General features: G+C 39.1%; 3 protein-coding genes and 1 pseudogene across 3 annotated transcripts; 3 read left to right on the top strand and 1 right to left on the bottom strand.

Annotated features, from left to right (window-relative positions):
- Window positions 1–1,677: 1,677 nt before the first annotated feature.
- On the top strand, window positions 1,678–2,825 carry LOC129774515 (GATA zinc finger domain-containing protein 15-like). Its single transcript, XM_055778265.1, has 2 exons — window positions 1,678–2,164; window positions 2,497–2,825. Exons 1-2 carry the CDS (start codon window positions 1,678–1,680, stop codon window positions 2,823–2,825), a joined length of 816 nt encoding a protein of 271 aa, XP_055634240.1.
- Window positions 2,826–12,689: 9,864 nt separating this feature from the next.
- LOC129780920 (U4 spliceosomal RNA) lies at window positions 12,690–12,875 on the top strand (annotated as a pseudogene).
- A 4,277-nt stretch (window positions 12,876–17,152) lies between these two features.
- LOC129777943 (uncharacterized) lies at window positions 17,153–18,511 on the top strand. The gene is made up of 2 exons (XM_055784551.1): window positions 17,153–17,252; window positions 17,312–18,511. The coding sequence occupies exons 1-2, from the start codon at window positions 17,233–17,235 to the stop codon at window positions 18,444–18,446; spliced, it is 1,155 nt and encodes a 384-aa protein (XP_055640526.1). The 5' UTR covers window positions 17,153–17,232; the 3' UTR covers window positions 18,447–18,511.
- Window positions 17,176–19,754, bottom strand: LOC129774516 (uncharacterized). The gene is made up of 2 exons (XM_055778266.1): window positions 19,721–19,754; window positions 17,176–19,647 (listed from the first exon to the last, which is right to left on the bottom strand). The coding sequence occupies exons 1-2, from the start codon at window positions 19,752–19,754 to the stop codon at window positions 18,593–18,595; spliced, it is 1,089 nt and encodes a 362-aa protein (XP_055634241.1). The 3' UTR covers window positions 17,176–18,592.
- Window positions 19,755–27,474: the final 7,720 nt, after the last annotated feature.

The following is a 27,474-nucleotide window of genomic DNA, read 5'->3' on the forward strand; positions in this document are numbered from 1 at the left end:
ATTCCATGCAACCGACACTCCGTCACGTGGAACATTTCGTTTTTGCATTATTCCCCACACTCATTCGTTCCACTGTCTCACTGAGAATTTACGCCCGAAATTTTCATACGCATCTTCGATCAGCTGACAGTGGAAGGGAACAAAATTCCATACAAGGAAATATCATCTCACTGACACCGCGTCAGACGTTTAAACGCGTGTTCGTGTGTATGTTTTCCTGGTATGTTTCTAGCCCCGGTCCCATTTTTGTGCCGCTTATTGCACACACACATCGATGGGCAACGGCACATTTGAGTGCTGAGTTTATGGGTGTATGACCAACGAAATTTTCACCAGGACGCAATGAAAGGTGATATTTTCGGCTTGAGCATTCACTGACATCGAGAATGAACTGATATTTCTGTTGATGGAACGAAAACTATATTAAAACAAACGAGATGGTGAGCCAGCGGTCATAGGCACAGCGGCACCGCGATAGAAAGAAGTGAAGAATGCCGGTGGAGATATTTTGCACTGATAAAAATTGCTTTTCGATTTCAACATGTTCTTTCGAAATTTTGCATCCTTGATACACACACTCTTTACAGATACACGGGCCGAAGGTTGTGCAGTCCACTGATGATTCAACAAGAGCCAAAGGTTGTACTGCTCATGACAACTCTACACGAGCTGATGTTTGCGCCGGCTAGTGATCATTCTATCCTGGATTCCTCGAGTCGAGAAAGACGCACCACGCTAGATATGAGGTACAGACTAGGGGGGCGTTGCTGATTAATGGTCAGCTGCATCCCAATAGGAAGTATCCCACGTCGGGCACACGTACAGAGCACTGAAGACTGCAACATCCCAATTATGAGAACACTTGTAATACTAACCTCGAGCCAACCGCGAGTAATCGGTTACATATTACTAACATAGTTGTAAGCAAACATTGTCAAAATATTAAACTCCCAGCCCCGTTAGGCTGACGCCATATGAGCCTTAATAAAAATATATATTGTGGATAAAAAAAAAAGTTCTAAGTTAGCTCCCGATGTATTAAGTCTTATTTTTTTTTAAAACCTACCGAACAACTCTCCGAGTTTAACTTATATGTTAGGGGATTGAAAAATAATGTAAGATAGAACACACACACACACACACCTATAGATTACACATACATATGAATCCCTACACTGTATATCACACACATACATCTTTAGATTTGTATTTACAAATTATAATGTACCGAATATCAATATAACGCCACCCTACGGTAGCTAACATAAAAGCATTACAAACATCCGCAATAGAACGGTCAGGCCGAGATCGAAATACGATCTGTAACAATAACAAATGCGGAATCCGCGTTAGCATGCTATCTTTTGTTTAGCTTACTAAGATAAGCAACGATCGCTAACCATGGGTGCGCGAAGAAATAAATAGAACAATAAAATCAGTTGAAAATGGTCACTCATGAAGTCTGGTTTGAATACTAGATAATTGGCGCCCGAAAGTGAAAGTGTGAAAATTTAAGTGCAATCTGGAGGTACTGCAATCCAGATACAGTGCAATTAAAAAAATACTGCATTGTTCTAATCCCAATCGGAAGCCGGGTGAAGGTCTCGTTAGTAGCAAGCCAGCGAAAGCGACAACGACATCACTCTGAGAGGAACAAGTAAGTTCAAAAAGAAAAAAATGTCGATACCACCATCACTTGAAAGTTTGAACGCAGCAATCAGTGTCCTAGCACAACAAGTGACACAACTAAATAACCAAGTTAACCCAACGCCGGAAGCTAATTTCGCGCCATTCGAAATTAGAAACCCCACGACGGGGCACATTGCTCAGGTGTCGCACGAGGATCCGTTGGCTCTTCTAAAAACTATAAACGACTACGATGGAAACCCGAATCTCCTTAACCATTGGCTGAATAAAGCGAGGAGGATCAACCAAATTTTTTTTGCAACGGATTCGGATGCTCAACAAAAACAGGGTCATTATTACACATTTCTGCTTGGACTAGAATCCAAAATTATTGGACCTGCACAGGAAGTGCTTGCAAAAAATAATTACGAAGCAAATTTCTCACTAATGGAGAAGTTACTTATTGAGGCGTTCGGTGAAAAGAAGAAAATTGAACATTTATTATATGAGATTATTACAGCGGAGCAACATGGAAAAAGTAATCACGAATTTTATGAATACATTACGACTCGACTATATATAACTTATATCTTCTACAATTCTGAAATACGGCAATCAAAATGCAAAGCCATTAATTGAACAATACAAAATGCAAGCTGTATCGGCATATCTTCGTGGATTAAATGGCATAAATGGATTAATTATTACTGGGTATGACCCAAAGACACTTGAAGAAGCATATCATCATGTAATTACAATGGAAGCTAACACAAGATTGAAGAACGAAATTACGAACGTTCCACAAGTACCAGCAAGAAATTATCAGAGAAGATCATCCAACCAACCGAATAACAATTTTCCACAACAAAGACAAGATCAAAGATTTCAGTATCAACAACAAGGTACTTTATACCAACAACGACAACACCAACGAGATTTCCAACCGTTTCAAAGACAACAACACAGTTTTGAGCTACGAGAATTTCAACCATTTCAAAGACAACAACGAAGTTTTGAGCAACGAGAATTTCAACCATTTCAAAGACAACGAGGTTTTGAACAACGAGAATTTCAACCATTTCAAAGACAACAACGAGGTTTTGAACAACGAGAATTTCAACCACATCAACTGCGAGATGGTCTCATACAAAACAGAAACTATGTTCATGATGGGAACAAAAACAGAACTATGTTCATGATGGGAAGATCCAGGATCCTGACTTCTGATGGAACAATTGTACAATGCTCGGGTGATCTCGGTTCGATATTCAATCTAAACGGCATATGGGTAACCCAAACATCAGTAGGGCTCACCAAAGTACCACCGTCCGCTATCATTAACCCTGACCCTCTAACCTACATTTTCGACACACTGAATGACTTGGCTTCTGGGGGATTATATACATCAGAGACAATCCAGGAATACCAAAAAATCCTAACTTCACCCTTAGAGGAAAAGGTGGTTTCTTCAAGAATTCAAACAGCTATGAGAGTGGGTGGAGATCTACCGAACAATTACAGGTTTACCAATGGGATTGTAGAGACCGAGATTGACACTCTAAGACAAAAAGTAGGTGGTGTCTTCTCAGTGTTCTCATCAAGGATGATGTATGCAGGGAATTTGTTCTCGACTTTTCTATTCTTCACATTTATCTTCAAAATTATAGCGACAATTGTAAACACATTTGTTAACTTAAGATACCTGCGGAAGACACAGAACTGGTTGATCTCCATCTTAGTTTGTTTCTTTGATTCTCTAAGCCATTTAATTATAAACGGGCACGCCCTTGTTAAGCCCAAAGAGAGGGGGGAAGAAGACATAGAGTTAGGATCACAACGTCCTGGAACTCCAGAGCACCTTAGATAGCCAGTACCATCTCCATGAAAAATATGTAATCTAGATATATAGAAGAAAAAAAAATGGGGATCAACACTAGGGTAGGAGCCTACCTGTTGGTCTCAAATTTTCCTATCTCACGCCTCCACGAAGATCATATGACGACATTTTTAGATCGGGCATGAACTGGAAACACACACCTGGTCTTGGCTCCGAGAACGGGTGTCGAAAGTGGCTAAGTGAGGGGGTGCGAGCGAGTTAGAGCGCTATATCTCTCCCGGGGAGGGCCTCCCGGGTCATGGAGGCCTTGCCAACCCGCTGTCTCCCGGGCAAAGGAGATACACCCAGACAATGGAGCTAAGGTCAAGACGAATACTAAGAATGCGATCACCCGAGGAGGGTCCCCGTTGATTCTACTTCGTTTGGACAAGTGGGTTGAAACGAACAATTTGCTGTCAAATACGCAGTTTGGCTTCCGCCGAGGTAAAGGGACGAACGATTGTCTCGCGCTGCTATCTTCTGAAATCCAAATCGCATTTGCTCGCAAAGAACAAATGGCTTCCGTTTTTCTCGATATCAAAGGGGCATTTGATTCCGTTTCCATGGAAATTCTCTCAGAGAAACTTCATAATCTTGGACTTTCGCCAATTCTGAATAATTTTCTGTACAATTTACTCTCAGAAAAGCACATGTTTTTCAATCATGGCAGCTTGAAATCTTCTCGATACAGTTTTATGGGCCTGCCACAAGGCTCGTGCCTAAGCCCCCTCTTGTACAGTTTTTACGTCAATGATATGGATGATTGTCTAACTAGAGATTGCACGTTGAGACAACTTGCAGACGATGGAGTTATTTCCATCACGGGTACTAATCCCGCCGTTCTGCAAAAATCCTTGCAAGATACCCTGAACAACCTGTTCACGTGGGCTCTCAAGCTGGGTATTTTCAAATACCTTGGAGTATATTTTGACTCTAAATGTACCTGGGGAATACACATTGCGTATTTGAAACAGAAATGCCAGCAAAGAATCTATTTTCTCCAAACAATAACCGGAACATGGTGGGGCGCCCATCCAGGAGACCTCATTCAGTTGTACAAAACAACGATATTATCAGTGTTAGAATATGGCAGTTTTTGCTTCCGATCAGCTGCCAGGATTCATATTCTCAAGCTGGAGAGGATACAATATCGTTGCTTGCGTATAGCCATGGGGTGTTTGCATTCGACACATACGATGAGTCTCGAAGTTTTGGCAGGAGTACCCCCGCTTACTCTTCGGTTCACAGAATTATCCTACAGATTTCTCATCCGTTGCAAGATCATGAATCCATTGGTGATTGATAACTTCGAAAATCTACTCCAACTGATTCGTCAGTCAAGTTTTATGTCTTTATACCATGAGTACCTTACCCATGAAGTGCATCCTTCACCGGGCATCTCCAACCAAGTTTGCTTCCCATACTTTTGCAATTCCTCTGTCAATTTTGATCTGTCAAAAAAGATCCATGGAATCCCAGATCATCTACACTCCGATTATATTCCGGAGATATTTTCGGCAGAATATGGGAAAGTTAGATCTGATAAAATGTTCTTTACTGACGGTTCATGCATAAACGGGTCCACTGGCTTCGGCATCTTCAATGAAAATTCCAGTGCCTCTTTCAAACTCAAAGATCCTTGTTCCGTGTATGTCGCTGAACTGGGTGCGATATACTACGCACTGGGGATCATTGAAACATTGCCCATCGATCATTATTTTATTTTTTCAGACAGTCTCAGCTCAATAGAGGCAATCCGCTCAATGAAAGTTGATAAACGCTCATCTTATTTCCTAACAAGAATAAGACATCTATTGAGTGTTTTGGTCGAAAAATTATTCAAGATTACCTTAGCATGGGTTCCCTCTCATTGCTCGATTCCGGGGAATGAGAAAGCGGACTCGCTAGCTAAGGTGGGCGCTTCAGAAGGCACACTTTTTGAAAGGCAAATTGCTTATAACGAATTTTTTCACATTCCTCGTCAGGACACACTCGTTAGTTGGCAGCGCATGTAGAGTGAAGATGAGTTCGGTCGTTGGTTACACACGATTATCCCTAAGGTTTCGACGAAAGCTTGGTTTAAGGGATTGAATGTCGGTCGTGATTTCATTCGCGTGATATCTCGGCTTATGTCCAATCACTACAACCTAAACGCGCATCTCTATCGCATTGGGCTCGCAGCAAACAATCTTTGTGATTGTGGCGATGGCTACCACGACATCGAGCATATTGTCTGGTCGTGTATCCGGTTCCATGCTGCTCGCTCTCAGCTCTCTAGAGCACTGAGAGCAAAAGGCAGACAATCGGATATCCCCGTCCGGGATATCTTAGGTAGCCGTGATCCTGATCTTCTGCTTCATCTATACCTGTTCCTCAGAAACCCCGATGTCAACGTTTAATGATGTTTCCTTCGTTGTGTCCCTGTTTCGTATCCCTCCTATCCGATCTATAAACTTTTACTTAGTCGCGGCAATACATACACACACTCTTTACAGATACACGGGCCAAAGGTTGTGCAGTCCACTGATGATTCAACAAAAGCCAAAGGTTGTACCGCTCATGACAACTCTACACGAGCTGATGATTGCGCCGGCTAGTGACCATTCTATCCTGGATTCCTCGAGAAGACGCACCACGCTAGATATGGGGTACAGACTAGGGGGGGCGTTGCTGATTAATGGTCAGTTGCATCCCAATAGGAAGTATCCCGTGTCGGGCACAGGTACAGATCATTGAAGACAGCAACATCACAATTACGAAAACACTTGTAATACTAACCTCGAGCCAACCGCGAGTAATCGGTTACATATTACTAACATAGTTATAAGGCAAACATTGTCGAAATATTGAACTCCCGGCCCCGTCAGGTTGACGCCATATGAGCCTTAATAAAAATATATATTTTGGATAAAAAAAAAAAAAACTGCGAGATTTACAACAATTACAACAACAACGAGAAGTCCAACCATTCCAACAACAGCAACATGAGAACCAACAGTTCCAGCAACAACTTCAGCGTGATCGAGAGCTAAGAAATAATCCGAGAGGGGAGCCGATGGAAATCGATCGTTCAACACGATCACGACATGTGAATTATGAAAACAGAAACCAGCTAATAAATAATATAGACGAATGCGAGGAACACGGAAATGAGTGAAACTCACGTGGATATTCCTAATAACCGCCATCCTAGGAATAGAAATAATCGACGTCAAGGATAAGGCGTATCTACTTTATGAAGAAAAGGAATGTATCGTCTCAAATGGTGAAGTTATTCTAATCCATCAAATCAACATTACACAAATAAAACATGTAATCGGGGAATACGAATACGTAACAATGACACGAGGTATTAATTCAACATTTAGTTATGAACTACAGGATAAACTTTCAAAATTAAAAGATTTATTTTTCAAAATATACACCCCAAGATTCAAAAGATGGGAAATTTTAGGACAAGTTTGGAAATGGCTATCAGGTTCACCTGATGCCAATGACCTAAGAATCATCAATAATACAATGAACAACATAATAACAGAAGAAAATAAACAAGTTATAATCAACGATCAATTGACGATAAGAATAAATGGCTTACAGACACAAATATATGAAGTTATACAAGAAAAAAACATGATATATTTTTATCTCAAGCTGAGCCACAATCTGGAATATTTGATACAGGAATTAGTTTATATAACACAAGCAATTTCATTCGCAAAACAAGAAATAATATTTCCAGACATATTTACAAAAAATGAATTATTGAAAATAGAAAATAAGAGTAATTTATCAATCTCAGAGATAATTCACTTTGGAACAGTCAAAATTACTTCTAACAACAGAAATATGCTCTTTATATACAAAGTTCCAAGGGAAATAAATAAAATTCAACTTTATAGAATTTTACCTATCGAAAATATGAAAAGAGAGTACAGATTGATTGACAAAAATGGTACACTATGGAATAGTTGTACACCACAGGAAAAATATGAATGTAACCAATATTTACTAGCCTCTAAATGTACTGAGGACGAAGAAATCAATGAAAATATTTATACTGACACATTGATTATTATAAGAAAACCTACAAACATTACAACCATTCAAGGTCAAATTACAATTTTTCCACTTAAAATACTGAAAATAACAGAAGAAATGTGTATTGAAAACAAGACATTTATCGTACACGAGGCACAATATCAATTTAAAATAATACAATCGAACAAAAACACAACCTATAACAAAATAATCAATGAAAAAGAAATTGAAAGAGAGAAACTAAATTATATTAAACTTAAAACAGAGAGCCTTCATTTTAAATTTCACATCGTATCATTTATTTTGACAACCATAATAGTGTGTCTAATCGTCACAATTATTATAATTAAAATAAAATTTGGACGCACAAAAATAGAGACTACTATAAAACTGAAAGATCTAAATACAAAAATTAGACGAATAAGAGGAATAGACGAATGCCAGGAGGATTCGCCAATCTAAATGGGGAGGAGTTAGAACACACACACACACACCTATAGATTACACATACATATGAATCCCTACACTGTATATCACACACATACATCTTTAGATTTGTATTTACAAATTATAATGTACCGAATATCAATATAACGCCACCCTACGGTAGCTAACATAAAAGCATTACAAACATCCGCAATAGAACGGTCAGACCGAGATCGAAATACGATCTGTAACAATAACAAATGCGGAATCCGCGTTAGCATGCTATCTTTTGTTTAGCTTACTAAGATAAGCAACGATCGCTAACCATGGGTGCGCGAAGAAATAAATTGAACAATAAAATCAGTTGAAAACGGTCACTCATGAAGTCTGGTTTGAATACTAGATAATTTGTAGTCAGTCAGTTGTAAAGATATCGTCGGCGTGTTGTATTCATCCGAAAACCGCTCGGCAGTGCATTTCGAAGAAAAGTACGTGATAAATAATAGAATATAAAGAATTCTCTCGGTTACTTTCTCAGATTTCCCAAAGATAACTCTTCGCCGTCGCGATTGGATTTCGATAAAAACTACGTTAGTTTAATAATAGAATTTATAGTTGGTCCAGTTAATTTCACACGTTTTTCTTCTCAGGATTTCGTTTCGTCGAGTGGTCGATAGTTCGCGTTCACATAATCACATCACTTATTTGTTGTGATACGAACGATCATTATCGTCTCGGCGTGTTTATTTAGGATTTATCCTCGTGGGAGGTAAATCCGTGAACATGGCGAGACATGTTTTATGATCGTCTCTTTCCCACACCATCCTATCCTAACAAACTGAACATACATGTAGATAAGAAGAACGAAAGAACAGATGTGTAGACAGACGATATGCATATATGTATGTTAAGAACGACATTATCAAATCGCCTTCAACGGAAAACATCTCACAACGGCTAGAATCAATATCGCAGGAAAACAGCAAAAAGTAGTAGTCGCGCTAAGGGGAATTGAATCATAGGAGCAGCCATACAATTAATTCATTAAATTAACCATGAGAAACATCAACATAAACAAAGCGTAAATCAATCAACACCGTTATCATCCCGCACAGCAGAAAGCATAAACACCAAACTGGACCTCCCGGCTCAACAGGACACATCAGCATAAAGTGGCGCGCGCATCATATTTCACTCTTGACGACATCGCATCGCGATAAGTGGTAGGACGAAAAATGCAGCGTAAGATAACTTTAAGTTTTGAACCAATGTAAGAAACCAGAAATATAGTTTAGTTTTATGCTAGCTCTAAATCAAAGTACATCGTTTATTTTTAAAAATTCGAAAATCTCCATAGAGAATATAACTTATATTGTACAAATTTTGAAAATACAATTAGTATGAAATCAGAACTCACGTGAAAGCGTAAAACTTTTTCTTTTCATTAAGATAAATTTTTTTCAGTACCGCAATACCTTTCTCCCTCGAACTGGGGAATCCGCCCAGATAGTGTATAAGTAATTCCGTACAAATCTAGCCGTAAGGAACTTTCGTGTAAAGCAAATTAAAAATAAAGATTCATTCATGTTTTGACCTTACACCGTGTATCAATACACCAATTGTAAGAAACCCAATTACGGACCTTGATAGCCGTAACTCTCGCGCAAGGGCAGTATGTGATGGTTGCCAAAAATGTCGACCGTTTACAACACTGATTTTAATCAGTTTTAATAATAGATGATTACAGTGGAAAAGTTCGAGTTAGGAAGTTGGCATCACTTCACGAAGGTGAGGCACCATCAATGCTGATAACACGAATGGAAAAACGTTGCCATCGGCTTGATTTTTGAAAAAATGCCGTTTTATTTGAGCTATGTTACCAATGCCAGTTTGTTGTGGAAACTGCAAATTTTAATCGCTGTTTCCACAACCGATTGGCCTTCATCCATAAAAGTATGCGAGAATCTGTTTCCAATTATTTTCACCAAAATGCCGCTGGTGAGCGGAGCATGAGAAGGCATCAGGGAGAAAAGTTCTACACATTTTCCGACTTTGTAACATGCGTTGAACAGGCTAACATAGTTGAGAACCCGATTGTAACAATTATAGACAGCAGGAGGAGGATTTAGAAAAGTGCAGCTTTTCACCAAATCCGACATTTACCCTTCAATCAACACTCAGCTTCAATCCATCTGAAAGAGAAATGAGCAGGTGAGAAAGTAAACAGCGTCAAGAAGCTTTATCATTTAATACCTGAGGATAGAAGACATCATTGCCATCGAAAGACATCAATTCTAGTAATCAACCATGAAATTGATGAGTTTAAACTAATTAGTTACAATTTTTATGTTCAATATGTGATCGATCAAGGATAATTTTTTCCTTTGAGATGAGTTTGATATTATGAATTTAAATATTTGACGAGATTTATAAACAGTGCAAAGTACATGATTTGTAGTTCTGAAACAAAATTGCTATTATAAATGTAGCACTGCATGGGGATGGACTGTTTTGAATTAAAATGTTTGGAATGACGAGCTTTTCGGAAAAGTGATTTTCATTATGCTAAACGTTTATTACGGAAGATGTTGTTATTTGAAGTTTGCTGTCCCTGCTAATCCATTCTATGCTATCAGATCAGATAAAAAAATTACTTCGCATCACAATCAAATTACGACACACTATAGGGAAAATGGCGCTTGCGCCACATCACAGTGGAAATGGCGTTTGCGCCACTCCGTTTTTAGGCTTTTACGAGGTCATTTTTTCACATTTCTGTAAAACTCCACAGTTGTTTGAAAGCATTTGGTATTCTTTATCGATCTATAACAAAAAAAGTAAAATGTCAATTTTGGCGCTTGCGCTCTGCGCTTTGCGAGATTACGGCAGTATTAGCGTTCGTTCAATTTCCCTTCCACCAGCTGTAAAGCGACAATATGAGTACACCCACGTTTTTTTTCACGCGGGGGATACGTACCTCGTAAAAAAAACCGCGTAAAAAAACCGCGTTAATTGGAAAATCCGCGTAAAAAAACATGTCACCTAATGATAGATATCAAATGGGACTATGCTTACGTAGAATGGAAGTAAAAAGTTGAGTGTTACTCGCTTCCGAAAACCCGTAGTTTTTTTTCTGCAATTTCGTTGGCTACTGGTAGCTATAGTTCGGTTTTCCTCACGAATGAGGTCATCTGCTGTTGCTAGAAGATTCCCTTGTGATCTGTACAATCTACTGCCGATGTACGTGCAGTACCACTGATGGACAGTCCAGAGCTAAGAAGACATGGAAATCCATTCACGAATCGCTGCCCGTAAAAACCCCGCCCCGTTGAACAGCCCGCTACCCGTTACCTAACACCTAAAATCCACGTAAGAATCGTGATAAGGTGCGGCACTAATTTTCATCATAAGCGCTAAGCTCCGTTACAAGCACTAATTACCGTAATATGCTCTGAGGGAACATGAGAGAAAAGTGTGAGCTGAGGAGGAGATGTGATATTGCACTGGCCTTTTGACGTAGGACTACGTCTTTCATTTCTATACTGGGGTGTAAGTTAAAAGTTTCGAAAACGGAAGCGTTACGCCGGAGAACGAGATTTCGAACGTTAAAAGCTCCTAAACAACTGAACGAAATGGTATGATAAACACTTCTTTCGAAAGATAAAATATCTACGTGTTATAACAAGCACTTTTTCATTCAAAAACTTGTTTCAATAGCCCTAAAATTGGTTTCAAAACAGGCTATTGAAATCACACCAATCGGTATATAAGCGAGTACCTCTCGGAAATCCACTCAGTTAAGATTGCGCAACGATTGAGGTACGATCGCTGGAATGGATGGATGTTTCCCTAACACAGACTTCAAAACCATGAAACCAGGGGAAATCGACATTGCAAAATAGATGCAAGCAGCGGTGAATCTGGAAATTGGAATGTTTCCCTAACATAGGTTTCAAAACCATGGATCCTGGGGAAATAGACATTGCAAAGTAGATTCAAGGTGCGAGTATTTTGTACTCGCTTGATTTTTTGGAAATCGGAATGCTTTCCTAACACAGACTTCAATATCACGAAGCTTGGGGAAATCGGATACAAGCGGCGGGTACTTTTGAACTCGCTTGTGTTACCGCAAATCGGAATGTTTCCCTAACACAAACTTCAAAACCATGGAGCCAGGGGAAAAATTGCATAGCAAATTAGATGCAAGCAGCGGGTGCTTTTGTACTCTTTTGCGTTTTTGCAAGTTGGAATGTTTCCCTAACACAGATTTCAAAAACATGGACCCTGGGGAAATTGGCATTGAAAAATAGATGCAAACTACGGGTACTTTCATGTGTTTTCCCAACACAGATTCCTAATCCAAGAAGTTTGGAAAATCGACATTGCAGATACATTCAAGTCGGCAATACTTTCATACCCCCATGCATTTTTACACTCCATAATTCGTTTTGCTAACACTGTCTACAAAAGCGGATACAAATGCAACGCTTTGGCTCGATTATTCTAGAATGCATTGGAAGACATCTCTTCATGTCGCCAGCTCACTAAACTTTTACGCGTACCGTTTGATGATTAGGCAAAATGTTGACAATTATTTGCTGCGATAACTACTACCATAATGCATGAATTGACATAAATTGGGATTTGTTTGCAATTGAATACGTAAATAAATTCTATTCATTCACTAGTTTAATCAATATTTTAATCAATACTCACAAAAGATAGCTCTGCGCAGCGGCGATATCGTACCCAATGAGGAACATCCGAGGTGGGATTATTGCTAGTTGAAGAAATACAATTGATTACTAAGCCAACGGCAGTCCTACGTCAGCCTTGCGGTTATATCATAGGTATAACCCATCCATAGATTTTTTTTGAAAATCCGCTTAAAAAAACCGCGTTAATTGGAAAATTTGCGTAAGAAAAACCTCGTAAAAAACCGCGCAAAAAACCGCGTGAAAAAACCTGGGTGTACGCTGCCGTGCCACTGACCGAGCGGGGAATCAGGTTACAAAGAGCTGAATTGATACGCGTGAGCGAGTATGGATATAGGTCAGTTGTGCTAGGATCAGCAATTAGATTTCGTCGCGGTTCAACCCAACCAGCGACTGGAAGAACACTTAATACATAAAAAGTATAGCATAGTCGCATATTCCCGATTCGAAAGGGATACCGAATTTGATCGCCCTCTGCTTCCCGGGTGGCAAAAATATTATTGAATGAAATTGTGAATCCTTTCACACTGGGAAGCGAGGGACATCAAAATTGCTGACAAATCAATATCTTAGTATTTAAGAACCAGCAAACACTGTAAATAATCAGTATCAATAAAGTATCAAATGAATATCAGACAAGTATCTAAACGTTCGGGTCCTCAATCATCCGAGAAAGGTTTTCCTCCGGCGTGAGGAAGTTACTTTGTTGAAACTTTCACTTTGCTTACAATCCAGAGTTACTCTGTTTCACTTGTGCTGCAAGTGAAACATAGAAAACTTATAACAAACTTGGAACTAGAATTGGCCTGTACTGCAGGACGGTTCCCACCAAACCCCTCCCTTGCAAGGAAGTTACCATTGGAATTCTCGTTACGCGGGTTTTCCATTGTCTAGCTTCTGGTTAAGTTGTGGACGGTCTGTTCTGCTGAACGTCGACTACTAACCGGCAACCAACTCGCGTGGTAAGGTCGGCGTGTATCGATCGCCGATAAATGGACTGTTGATTTTTACAAGACATTTTGTAGATAAGACAATAAGAATGAAATAAAATACGAGATTGATGGATGAGGCAAGCAAAGATTAGGACCACAAGAAACAAATGTTAATGCGGTGGCGTAGAGATAATAAAAAGGAAAGGAACATTAGTTAGTGCAACAGCAGTCAGCCACTCGCAATAAACAAAATGCGAGTCATCAAAATATCAATCTGCGAAACAAAAACATTCACACGCTACATAAACGATTCATAGACGCACCACCTTTGGAATACCTTCAGAATTCAACCCTCGATCATCGTGAAAAATTAGAACTATTAAATCTGCAAAATCATTCCTTGAATTGGAAACTGAATATCTTCGGATCATTTGGACTATCTACAATAATCCAAATCGCTAATCCTAAAACTATCATTAGCAATTCTTCGATTCCTTTCCAGACGTAAACAAAAGGCCAACATAACCGTCCACTTCGACAAAAACGCTGAGACCATCATAATAGATGAACCACCAAGAACAACGGAAAATAAACCTGACATCAACAATTCAGAGGAATTATCAGATGAGAGGAAAAAACAACTTCTAGCATTTCTCGATACACCAACACCATTTCGAACAATCCAACTTTGAGGACAAAGTCACTTAAGAGGGGAGGAGTTAGTGCAACAGCAGTCAGCCACTCGCAATAAACAAAATGCAAGTCATCAGAATATTAATCTGCGAAACATAAACATTCACACGCTACATCAACGATCACGCCATCCGAACCGTTCCCGATAATATAAACATAAACATCAGGCCACCCAGAGCGTTCCCACCAAATATGCTGAATTAGGATAAGTTCAAAAAACTATTTCATCCAGTATAAAAGGCAGGGACAATCTTTGTGAAGAGTCAGTTCAAAGTTCTAATTCAAATAATGAATAAAGGAGCTTCACTCCGAAATTAATTTTTTTAAATAAGTCCGAGAAGTATTAACTCATTCCCACGCTGGAATAGAACCGCACAGATAAGCGGGCAGAATTAGGCAAGCAGATAAGCCGACACGGTCTCGGCTGTCTGAGTAGGGAAGGGAGATCTTTTCTCTCCCTTACACAATTAGGCTGGGTGAGAATTCGTATTAGAGAGAGAGAGTCAAACAGCCAACCAGGTAAGACGTGCATTCGTACTTCGGGCGCAATTGGTGATTTCCAGAGCCAGTGTCGAGTTGTATAGTCGAGGCTTTTTACTCGTTTACTTTTGCGCTGATCAGAATGTATTAATGATTTCCTGTCAACGGTCTGCTGTGCCGATATCCTCATTCCCACATCAGACCATATGTTTTCCTATAAAACACCGATTCATCCATTCTCCCATTTCCATGTCATAAACCACCCAATGTGACATACTTTCCTTCCCCGAATCCATACACATTATTTGTAACGTGAGAAGTCCCGAGCGCCTCTAGCGCAAAGCGACATGACTCACTAAGCTCCATATGTTAACCATTAACGACCTTGCTATGGTTCGATCTCTGCTTTCCATGCAAACTAGTAACACACATCTGCGCACCAAGTGCCAGCAAATGAACCCAAAGGCACAGCGCACAGCTCTCGCTCGACCTTATGTTAATTATGTCAAATCTAGCCGTAAGGAACTTTCGTGTAAGGAAAACTAGAAATAAAGATTCATTCTTGTCCTAACCATACGACTATACATATACTATACCCAATACTTAATTTTTTTTAATAATTTAACAATGTAAGACAAAAATTGTCAAAATATTGAACTCCCGGCCCCGTCAGGCTAACGCCACATGTGTCTTATTAAAATATATATTTGGGGAAAAAAAACACACGAGCTATCAGGAACTTACATAATCCACACTGAATGTCAATTTACAATCAATGAGAAAATAGTACTAAAGCAACCCACACCTTATACAAAGACAAATGTAAAGCACTTACAACAAATAGACAAAGTAAACATAGACGAATTAATATTGGAACAACAAATTCATGCACAAAACATGAAAATACTGGTAATCACAGTGTGGCACTGCGCCTTCCAAAATTGAACTTTCCCACAGATCTCCTCCAACACTTAAATTACAAATGTTTCATCTCATTTCACACTTGGTGAAATTCAATTATCCGAGATCCCAAACCCTCTTTAACCACAGGTCATAAATTGTTTATCACCCACCAAACAATTTATGACCGCAGAAACAACATTCCCACCAAAGAAGTAAACATGATACTTGAACCGTGTGTACAATTCGTCGCACGACGCAAGCGTCAGTGTTTTATTTCAATGACCCACTTGAGATATGCTTGTGCGTGCAAGGCGGAAACCCAACTGCAAGCACAAGAACATTTCTCCGTCCTCGTTCTATCTCTTTCACTTTCTACTTGTACCATTTCCCTGTGCGATGCTCCGCCCAGTAAATTACGTTACGTTTTGTGTAGAGTTAAGAAAATAAGTGTAAACTAGTATTTAAGCAGAGACATGGAAATAAACACACGATTAATTGACAGTCAGTCAGACCCAGAGTTTTTAGATGCTATAACAGGATCAACCTTAACCGCAACAATCATAGGAGTTATTTGCCTCTTAATATTATACAAAATAATTCCTTCATGCCTGAAGAAAAAACAAGAAATCACGGTGAAACAAAAAAGTATCCCAATGAATCCCCTTAGCAAATTTGGATGAATCGAGACGTTTCATTCTTAAGAAAGGGCGAGTTATAATATCCAATATCATGAAATAAAACAAACAGCCTTATCTTCAACCAGGCAGAGAACGGCCAACGAATGAGAAGCAAGAGAGATGATGTCAGCTTAGAAACTAAAGATAAGAAACTAGTATTTAAGACGATGTAAACCGCTCACTCGGGGAACTCAAATAAAGTGTCAACAAGTATCGACAAGCTGCCGAGATGTGCTGTGCCGATATCCTCATTCCCACACTAGACCATATGTTTCCAATAAAACACCGATTCATTCATTCTCCCATTTCCATGTCATAAACCACCCAATGTGTCACACTCTCCTTCCCCGAATCCATACTCATTATTTGTAACGTGAGAAGTCCCAAGCGCCCTAGCGCTAAGTGACATGACTCACTAACCTCCATCTGTTTATCGGCCATCCGGAGAAAAATTGGAAGCGAACATCGTTCGTTTGACTAACGAAGTTCCATAGTTTCTAGATGCATGGTAGTCCTTCTTTCAAGCATGAAAAACGGCAATTATTTTTGATTACTCTCAAATTTTGCTTTTAAGCAACGGAATTAAGATTTTTTTAATCAAAACTCATGCAGCTAAAAAAAACGTAGCAAAATCTTCTTTTTACACTATGAATGTTTATGCGAAATGCTCATCTGTTGACATTTATTGATCTTGTACAATAAAAAGACGACTACCACAAACAAAACAACCTGCATGGATTGGTGCACCATGGTTAGTTGTTTACCTCAGCGTTATTGTTGTTGTTTACATTTTCGTTGTTTCACCTCGTTGTGGTAAATAAAAAAAAAATGCTTGAAGAACATTAATCCTCCAGTTCCAGTTTAACATGGATAATAACAAGGACAAGTAAGTAACAAACTATTAAAAAAATAGGATGATCTTCAACAGAATTGAACTATTTGCAGCTACGACGGAATAGAGTTCCTGGAGCAGGAAACAGCGGGATCTCCGGTGGCTGGATCGTCGGGAACTTTCAGATTCTCGAAATCCTTGTTGGATACGACCCAGGTCTCTGACGATGGGAACTCGAGGAATGTCGAATTCTCATTGTTGCCCGATAATACGACGGAGGAAGCTGAAAACGAAGAAAGTGGTGCATCCGAGGAAAATGATGTGACTTTGTTGCCAGATGATGCTGCGAAGAGTTTGGAATTCTTCTTTAAAGGGACCTTTCTTCGACGACTTTTTCGCAGTCAAATGCGCCCTCGAGAAATCGGAACCATGAATGTCGGTGGAGATACAGTGCCGGAAGTGATCGGATTCATGTGGAAACTTGCAAAGAAACACGTATCTCGGCAAGTTGATTTTGACAATGACGTTCCGACATGGTCTGAGAAGCAAATGTCAGATGAAGAAGACATTGAACGATTCATCATTCTGCATGACACGACCAAAAGGAAGACCTACAATGTTTCTGCCATCACTCCACGAATCCTTGCTACATGGAAGGATAAAAACATCAAAGTTTTTGTGCATCCATATGCGACCAACGTGGAGACGCATGCCCAGCACCAAATGGTACTGAAGACGCTCATTACGCCAACAAACTCAGACCGAGCCGGAGCCCACTCGACCCGTGATTGTGCTGCTTTGGCTAAAGAGCTTAAGGAAACTCACTTGGATTTAGAGGGACATCAAAGCTCGTGGATGTTGTGGGCCAACTTCATCCACTCTTCGCCTGCTCACAAGCAAGAGCAATTGAAAATTGATCCCGCACCGCCTTTGGAGCTCGCCAAATACTTCCGATGGACAAATGTGTCAGAAGCAGCCCGCCTGCAGTCAGTACATCGGGGTGTCACAGTGGCTCATACTGTGAATGCTGGTTGGGTGAAAGAAGCGGCTGAAATAAGGGAAGAAATTTCAGCAGCACTTGGAATACTTAACAACGTTTCCCGCAAGCTCGAAGCAATGATAACAAAAGGATTAGCCGCTGGAGATTTTATCACCGCAGTGCAATCAGCAATCCGACCAGAAGAGTCCGAAGTGAGCCAAGTGTTGGCGGAGAAAGTAACTGATTGTCCCGATGTTGATCACTCTTAAAGTGTTTTTCTTGTTTTGATTTTACGGTTTTGAATAAATAAAATAAGTTTTATTTGCAATAGTTTCACGGTCTTCATGAGTTTTATTTATTTGTTTCAGATAGTTCATTATTGTTAACAGTGAACGTTTCAAAACTTGCTCTTATATTAATTGGGAACAATATTCAAATCGACCTCATTTGGATCTTGCGTTAAGCCTTTCTCAGGGCTGAAAAATCCTCCAGGGAAGTATCCACAGTGTTCAAACAGTTTCTGGCAAGGATAAACATTGAAGTAGTTCATAGCTTCACATACTTCAGCCAGAATTTGTTCACCTTCCCGGTGTACTCTCTGAAGACGTTTTTTCACGAGGCCAAAGATCACCTCGATGGGATTGAAAAAGGGGCAGTACGCCGGAAGGAATATGGGTATGATCCCAATGGATCGAAGATAGCGAATGAGATTAGCGTCGCAATGAATCCTCGCACCGTCCATGATCCATACTGAATGGAATCCTGGATATCTTTGAACCTTAGGATTCCGCAAGGCAAACTCTCGGCAGCATTCGAAAAACTTTAGCCTGTTAAAAGTGCCTTCAGTCCAGAAACTATCCAGGATTTCATCAGCGCCAAGGAAACATAAGAACGATGAACGAGCACGGCGACAAAATTCTCCTCTGAAAATTAACTTTTTTCCTACGACACCATATCCCTTCTGACGTAACGTGCCCCTATTGTCAATACTCACTTCATCGAGGAAAACTAAATTGAAAATATCCCATGGTACGGCGAGGAGCTCATTCACAAACCGCACTATTTCTTCCATACGAATTTGAATAGCTCTTCTCTCAATGGTTTTCCACGACAGGCCTGCCTCGTGCAGAATAGTACAGACGGATGAAGTACTTATTGTCATCTGGAAATGTGCCTGCAACATCTCCTTGGCTTCGTCCAAAAATAAAAGAGGATGCTTGCAATAAAGCTCCACCAACCATTGTCGCATTTCCGACTGGAACTTTTTGAAGACCTGAGCTCGTTTTTTCCTTCGGTAAAGTCCCTCGCTTTCAAACTTTTGAATCCAACCATAAATAGTGGACAGGCTTTTTCCGTAAATGATCGCCAAATTCTTTTGGGAAATACCCAAAAAGTAGTGTCCATAAAGGGCGTGGTATACGGTTCCAGGACTGGCCTGTTGTTGGCGAACGGAATGAATGATTATCAAAACTAACCGAAAATGCTTCTAATCGCAAACTACTTCGAAATATTTTGCTTTTTTAGAAAGTAAACAAAAACAAACTGAATATCAGCACATCGACTGGCCTGCTGCTCATGACATCGGTTGGTTATTTGACATGTCGTTCGTTGGAAATTTCGTTCGTTGAACTGACGAACGAATTCCAAGATAGTGCTGTGGCGACAATACCATTAACACAAAGTGCAATGCTCAGCCCTCCGCATCGCATTGCGACCTGACCTACATCTATTTACTATTAACGAATGGCACATAGCATAGCGTAACTATAGCTATCCCTCTCTTGGAAGTATTGAACCATTTATTATATACACTAGGCTAAGAACTTTCTTGTAAGCAAAACGACAGAAATAAAATCAATCTGGTAAATACCTCAAACTGGTGAAGTACCTCAATCCGAAACTCTCCAGTAGAAAACTCCGAACAGAATATGGCGACCGTGAACAGAGTCTAAGTCTTCGGAACAGACTTAGAGTTATCGAACGAATCGATTAATAAAGTGTAAAAGTGCCAAAAAATTTACGACATATCAGATATAACAGTGATGGTGCTGGATTCGAAAAACACGAATCAAAACGGCGACACGCAGGTCACCGTAATCCAAAACCAGGAACAGCATAGCCTGGAGCACGAAGCACACAGTGTAAAATTGTGGCTAATCTTAGCAATAGTAGTGATACAGTTGATGATCACATTTTATAAAGCGTATAAAAAACGCGAGAAGAGAATAGCACTCAGCGCGGCCCGCTCAATAGCAGCCATGAACACAGTGTGAAAATAAAGTGTGACCACCCCGCTCAGGAGAAGCCATGAACAAAGTGCGAAAATAAAGTGTGACCACCCCGCTCAGTAGAAGCCATGAACACAGTGTGAAAATAAAGTGTGACCACCCCGCTCAATACCAGCCACGAACACCGCGTGAAAATAAAGTGCAGCAGACCGCTCAGTAGCGGCAATAAACAATGTGCTAAGCGAAAAAAAAAATGAGTAAGCTATTGAACAATGCGTTAAGTAAAAAAAAAACCCGCGCAGTAAGCCATTGAGCAATGTGTTAATTCAATAAAAGACTTGGGACCGTTCAACACGAATAAACTCGTCACGATGGAACGCAAAAGCACATAACAAAAACTCAAAATTGCGTTCACCTCAGCGTTTTCTCATTCATGTCTGATAAATTATACACGACGGAACGCGACAACAACAGCTACACCAGGATCCACGGCAGGAGCAACATCTTTAGTGAGTAACAAATATAGATAAATGTAACTAGCGATATATTCATGTTCAAAAAAAAAAAAAATTTTTTTTAATATGACAAGATTTATACAAACGCATCGATCGTTTTCAATAGCGCAAACCTGTACAATATATATATATATATATATATATATATATATATATATATATATATATATATATATATATATATATATATATATATATATATATATATATATATATATATATATATATATATATATATATATATATATATATATATATATATATATATATATATATATATATATATATATATATATATATATATATATATATATATATATATATATATATATATATATATATATATATATATATATATATATATATATATATATATATATATATATATATATATATATATATATATTCAAATTTTCGGTGAATTTATTCACCCGAGGTATAACTAAACCAACGGTAGCGACAGGCTATATGAAACAATCACTCGACGAGTTGAGGAAGATTTACAACGAACTAAAAGCCAAAGAGAAACATAGATCTTCCAAGAGAATATTAAATAAAGGAATAGATAAGGCAAACAAGCTTATAACTAAGCTATCAAAAATATCAAAAATAGAAGATACAGTCGAGAATCAATTAATTTTAGAACAAGGAAAGGAGCTCCACCAAGCTATTAAACAACTAGTAGAGCTGAAACGTAAAAACGAAGTACTATTGTAAGAAATCGACAGAATTTGTTATTCCAATGAGAGTAGTAGAAAATCAAGGTCAAGATTAGAATCACGCGTCATTCACTATTTTCATTCATTGCCACTTTATAGCTTCTGGAACAGTTAGCGTTTAGGTTTTATCGCTTGAAGCGAGCATGTGTTTGGCTCAGCTATAGCATTTATAGTTTAGAAGGTCACGGGGCGCCCGCTTAACATAGAACCAAAACAAACCATAAAATAAGCGAACGCGCGATCGATCATAAAACCAACGGCCGGCTGTGGCTGGAACTAAAACAAAGGATCATTCATTCGATATACGCTCTGAATTCTTGACCGAGTGACGCATAGAACTTTACTATATGAGAATAGAATTTTCTCCTTCATTCCCGATATTTGACCTAGATTTAAGATATATCATGTCAGCAAAAATCTTGTATAAAAACTCGACCATATCTGAATAAAGGAAGTAGTTTGAGGCTGCCTTCCGCAGCCATAAGTAGTCTTAAGCGAAACTAAGACCAAGTGTTGTTCCTTGAAATATATCACAGTCTTCAGTCTTCTAACGAGAGATCAGCAGCATCCAGACTTCCAACGTCCGTTGCAATAATTGTATAATTTGCGCGCGGAGTTCGTGAAGATCTTGTTCTCGTTGATCCTCCCGAGTAGTAGATGTCGGCAAACTGTTCAACTTCTGTTCGTCACGCATTCCGGATGGAATAAGTGCGGAGGCAGTTGAATCAACTTGTCGAAGGGATAAAATCGATAGATTGTCTAAGTCCCGTTCGTTACGCGTTCCGTATGGAATAAGTGCGAAGGCAGTTAGTTCAATTTATTGATAAGAAATATTTCTGATACACTTCCGTTCGTTACGCGTTCCGTTGGGAACAAGTGCGGAGGCGGTTTATTCAGTTTATTCTTGAATAATTTCACTCAACACTCTACTTCAAATCGGTAACGTGCAAGCCAGACTCATTACGGTTGATTCCTTCGCGCAACCGAGTTTGCTGCTTCGCCGCACGCTTACATTTGGTGGCTCCAGAGAGGAGGAGCCTCTTTACCCAACGAACTCATAAGTGCGTGCTCATCGCCATAAGAATGAGCAAGACAATACTTATTGAAAAGAATTGTTAGAAGTGCGTGCTCATCGCCATAAGAATGAGCAGGAAAATACTTATTGGAAAAGAGTCCAACAAGTTAGGAACTTAAAAAAGTTAAGTGCGTGCTCATCGCCATAAGAGTGAGCGAATATTAATTGGAAAAGAGTTCCAAGTGCTATATGGTTGGATAACAGGATCCAACCGGACTAACTAAATCAGAAGTGCGTGCTCATCGCCATAAGAGTGAGCGGAATAATTAATTGGATATAAGATCCAAAGGAGTTCAAGTGTGAACATATATAGTTGGATATCAAGATCCAACAGGACTTTGAAAAGTCCAAGTGTGTGCTCATCGTCGTGAGAGTGAGCAGGATTAAAAGGAGTTCAAGTGTGAACAAAATATAGTTGGATAACAAGATCCAACAGGACTCTGAGAAGATTAAGTGTGTGCTCATCGTCGTAAGAGTGAGCAGGGTTGGATATAAGAAATCCAAAGGAGTTCAAAGCGTGAACAAATATAAGTTGGGTAACAGGACCCAACAGGACCGAGAAAAGTCCAAGTGTGTGCTCATCGACAAAGGGTTGAGCATCAGCAAAGTAGCTGTGAGTAAACAAATCTATTAACAGCATAGCCATGATACGATTCGTGGATAATCAAAGCGGAAATTGCCGCTTATGCACTGCACCGGACCATAAGCAGAATATGGTCGCGTGTGACGAGTGCGACCGATGGTTTCACTATGGTTGCGTGAACTTAACGGTCGCACCGACAAAGGAAGAAAAATGGAACTGTCCAAAATGTGTGCAGATCCAAGACAGACTTGCAACTCTGGAAATGTCTGCTAAACAGAAGGATAAGCAGATACAGGAACAATTGGACTCAATGAATAAACTAATGGCGACGGTAAAAGGACACGGCTCGAGTTCATCCGCGGGCCAAACAATTAACCAATCGGCAGAGCATTCCATTAACCAACCAGCGAACATGTCCGGTGATTGGACTATATATCTGAAAAGACAATCGCTGACAAGTTTACCAAAATTCTTCGGTGCAGCCAAGGATTGGTCGAAATTTAAAAAAATATTTAATGATACATCAGCAGAAGGAGGTTTCTCAAACTTAGAGAATCTCAACCGATTAGAACAGGTACTGAAAGGGGACGCGTATAAAACGGTCCAACAATTAATGATAAATCCAGATAACGTTGTGGTGGATACGGCCCTTCCGAAAGAAGCAATAAGCATCATATTTATGCAAACATAATGATCAGCAATAACGCGATCACGCCACCCAGGCGATGAACGCGTGTGTGCTGAGTAAGCGTAAAGGGTCACGTAGCCACCACACGAGTTAGCCGTACGAAGAGAGAAGCGAAACAATATAATTGAGAATAACTCCAACTGCGGAGACGTGCAGTCGAGTCTTTTAAATACAAAATATCACGTCCGTTACTCGGGACACCACATGGCGATCCTACCAATTTTGTGATAAGTTAAAGTGATAGAAAAATGGGTTTTTTTTAGTGCCGATGAGGTTGTAGCGGCAACCTCGTCGAGTAGTAGCGAGGCCCACCAAACAGCACAAACGGTGGCGCTATGTGTGTTGGCTCTATTCTTCGCCGGATATATTGTGCTAAGAGCAGTGATTAAAATGAATCGGCAACACACGGAAAGAGTAGCTGAACGAGCCGCTCGCCAACTATCAGCGCAAATATGAAAGTAGTGGGTGCCGGAAAAACGCGGAAAATTGTGGACTAAACGATGATATGAATTTAGAGCCAATAGTAAATCAGAAGATTTATGGACTAAGTGAAGTTATGGACAAAGCATGGATACAGAAATTGTGATTATGCAGTTATGGACAAAGCAAGGATACAGAAATTGTGATTTCCGTTTAGAAATTGTGCATACAGTGAGCGATTGATTGGAGATAGAAATAGTACGATTAAACGAGGGTAATTCAACAATAGTCAACAGACTCGTCACTTCAAGGAATTCCAAAAGATACTTCAACTGGAAGGAGAGGATGCAGCTATGAAAGTTTTTCACATCGGACTGGCATCGGAGGCTGGAATTGAAAAATTATGGAACATAAATTTTTGATACGTAGAGAGGTTGGTGAGTGGAATGGAACAATTTTTTATACTGTATGAAGAAGTTGTCAGATTGCACAGCAACTTGAAGAAATTCAACAAACACAAAAAAGAGACTAAAATTTTAAAGAGAAATCGACTAATTAAAATACGTGAAGATATTAATAAATTGATTTATAAGAACAAAGATCTAAGCAAAGACAAATTATTTATAGAGAAAATAAGATTTTTGGGTCATATTATAAAAGAGAGTTTTCAGTTATTAAAATTAGATAAAGACATTGACAACCAGATAGATGTAAATATTTCCGTTTTATTTGAAGATAATAATAAGATTGCGAATAAACTTTAGTGCTAGCCCTTAAAGTAGTTAAACCTTTCGATGGATCGGCAAACACTTTAGCAAGCTACATAGAGAGTGTTCAACTCTTAAAAGACTATTCCTCCGAAGTACCAGAGGCAGATATAATAAAATTCATGAAAATTACTTTATCTGGTGCTGCTCACGGTACCATAGACAATACAAAAACGGTAGATGAAGCTTTTTTAACATTAAAAAATAAATTTGCAGTAAAAATTACACCAAGAGCCGTGGAAAGTGAAATGCTTTCAAAAAAGCAACAGAATAAAAATATTACGGATTTCGGGACAGAGATAGAGAATTTGGCAACAAAATTAGCTTCGGCACATGTGTCGCAAGGCACATTTGTATCAGAAGCGGCTGCTACGAATATTGTTCAACCGATAGCAGTCAGAGCTTTTGTGGAAGGACTTAACGATCCGACTACGCAATTTCTGCTGAGGGCTAGAAACCCCACTAACATAAACAAAGCTATCTCTGACGCCTTAGAGTGCAACCCAGGTACATCGAAACCAAGAAATGAAATGGCTTTATGGTGCAATTTTCAGCAATACACTAGAGGAGAACATAACAATAATTGGAGAGGAAACTACAATAATTGGAGAGGTCGCGCGTCTGGATTCAGGCGAGGCCGCGGATTTTTCAGGGGACGTGGAAATTTCCGCAGAGGAAATTTTCAGAATTATAATAACAATGGGAACAGAGGCAACAATTACAACAACAATAACAATAATAGTAACACTAACAACCGCAACAGACAAAATAATGCTCACGTGAATGTAGCAGAACAGAACAATACTAGGCAACAGCGGAATGAAGAAGAAGAAGTCAATGTGGTTGGCGAACTTTTTCGTGACTAACTCATGTAATGGATTACTACGAATACCGTTGAACTTACTAGATGATCCAATTAATTTTATTATTGATACTGGAGCAAGTTGTTCAATAATATCAAAAAGACTTGTGCCAGATAATATACCAATTTGTAAGGATAATTCATTGAAAGTTAATGGCATAAATGGTACATCTTGTTCCATTGGAACAATTGATGTGAATTTAGGACACAAGAAATTTAAATTTCCTATTACGTTACATGTTATAGAGAAACTACCAGAAAGCGTTCCAGCTTTACTCGGTACAGATTTTCTACGACAAAATGACGCAATCATCAATTTCAACTCTTTAACTTTAGAATTGAGAAACAATCCCACAACAATAGTAATTCCCTTCATATCTAATAATCGTGCTTTTGTAACTATACCTCCTCGTTCAGAAATAATCACATATGTAATGACTAAATATAAAGAAGACTGTTTGGTTTTAAATAAACAGATCACAACTTCAGTTTTTATAGCTAACTCACTAGCTACACCTAAACATGGTAAGATACCAGTAAGGTTAGTGAATATAGCGGACAAACCAACATGTATCAAATCATTAGACATTGAGGTCAAACCTTTGAAGAATTATAATCAAATCGAAAATATAAATTTTCCTAAGTATGACACAAATAGGGCAAGCGAATTGCTCAAGGAACTTAATATGACACATCTGCAAACTAAGGAGAAGCAGATGATAAGAAAAATTTGTATGAAGTACGCGGACATCTTTTGTTTAAAGGATGATAAGCTAACAAAAACAGATATATTTACGCCAACAATAAATCTAAAAAATGATGCGAAGCCAATATATTCAAAACAATACAGGTTGCCGCAATCTCAAAAGAAGGAGATTGATAAACAAATTGGGAAAATGTTATCAGACGGGATTATTGAAAAAACTCGTTCTGAATGGAACTGCCCGATTTTTCTTGTACCCAAAAAATCGGATGATGATTCTAAAAAATGGAGACTGGTTGTTGATTATCGAAAACTCAACAATATTCTCGAGAATGACAAGTTTCCACTTCCAAATATTGAAGAAGTGATCGACTCCTTAGCAGGAGCTAAATACTTTACGCACTTAGATTTGTCACAAGGATACTATCAATGTCAATTAAGAACAGAAGATAGACCTGTGACGGCATTTTCTACAGCAACTGGACAATACCAAATGACCAGATTGCCGATGGGATTGAAAACAAGCCCATCTACTTTTTCAAGACTCATGACGACTGCAATGTCAGGTCTCAATGGAACACAATGTTTAGTTTACCTTGATGATCTTATTATATTCTCTCTGCACACTGATGCATCTGGTATTGCGATTGGAGCTGTTCTATCTAATAGTAATGACAGACCGGTTGCGTACGCCAGTAAAATGCTCAATCAAGCAGAGAAAAATTATCCTACTATTG

The sequence above is a fragment of the Toxorhynchites rutilus genome, chromosome 3 (genome assembly GCF_029784135.1).
Source record: "Toxorhynchites rutilus septentrionalis strain SRP chromosome 3, ASM2978413v1, whole genome shotgun sequence".
Classification (NCBI taxonomy): Eukaryota; Metazoa; Arthropoda; class Insecta; order Diptera; family Culicidae; genus Toxorhynchites; species Toxorhynchites rutilus.

What these genes read in the sequence shown, in the direction of transcription:
- LOC129774515 (XM_055778265.1), top strand. Translation starts at nt 1,678, where the DNA reads ATGTCGATACCACCATCACTTGAAAGTTTGAACGCAGCAATCAGTGTC. An exon ending in AGCGGAGCAACATGGAAAAA is followed by an intron (nt 2,165 to 2,496) that starts GTAATCACGAAT and finishes TCCACAACAAAG; the next exon opens with ACAAGATCAAAGATTTCAGT.
- LOC129777943 (XM_055784551.1), top strand. Translation starts at nt 17,233, where the DNA reads ATGGATAATAACAAGGACAA. An exon ending in ATGGATAATAACAAGGACAA is followed by an intron (nt 17,253 to 17,311) that starts GTAAGTAACAAA and finishes AACTATTTGCAG; the next exon opens with CTACGACGGAATAGAGTTCC.
- LOC129774516 (XM_055778266.1), bottom strand. Translation starts at nt 19,754, where the DNA reads ATGAGCAGCAGGCCAGTCGATGTGCTGATATTCA. An exon ending in AGTCGATGTGCTGATATTCA is followed by an intron (nt 19,648 to 19,720) that starts GTTTGTTTTTGT and finishes ATTTTCGGTTAG; the next exon opens with TTTTGATAATCATTCATTCC.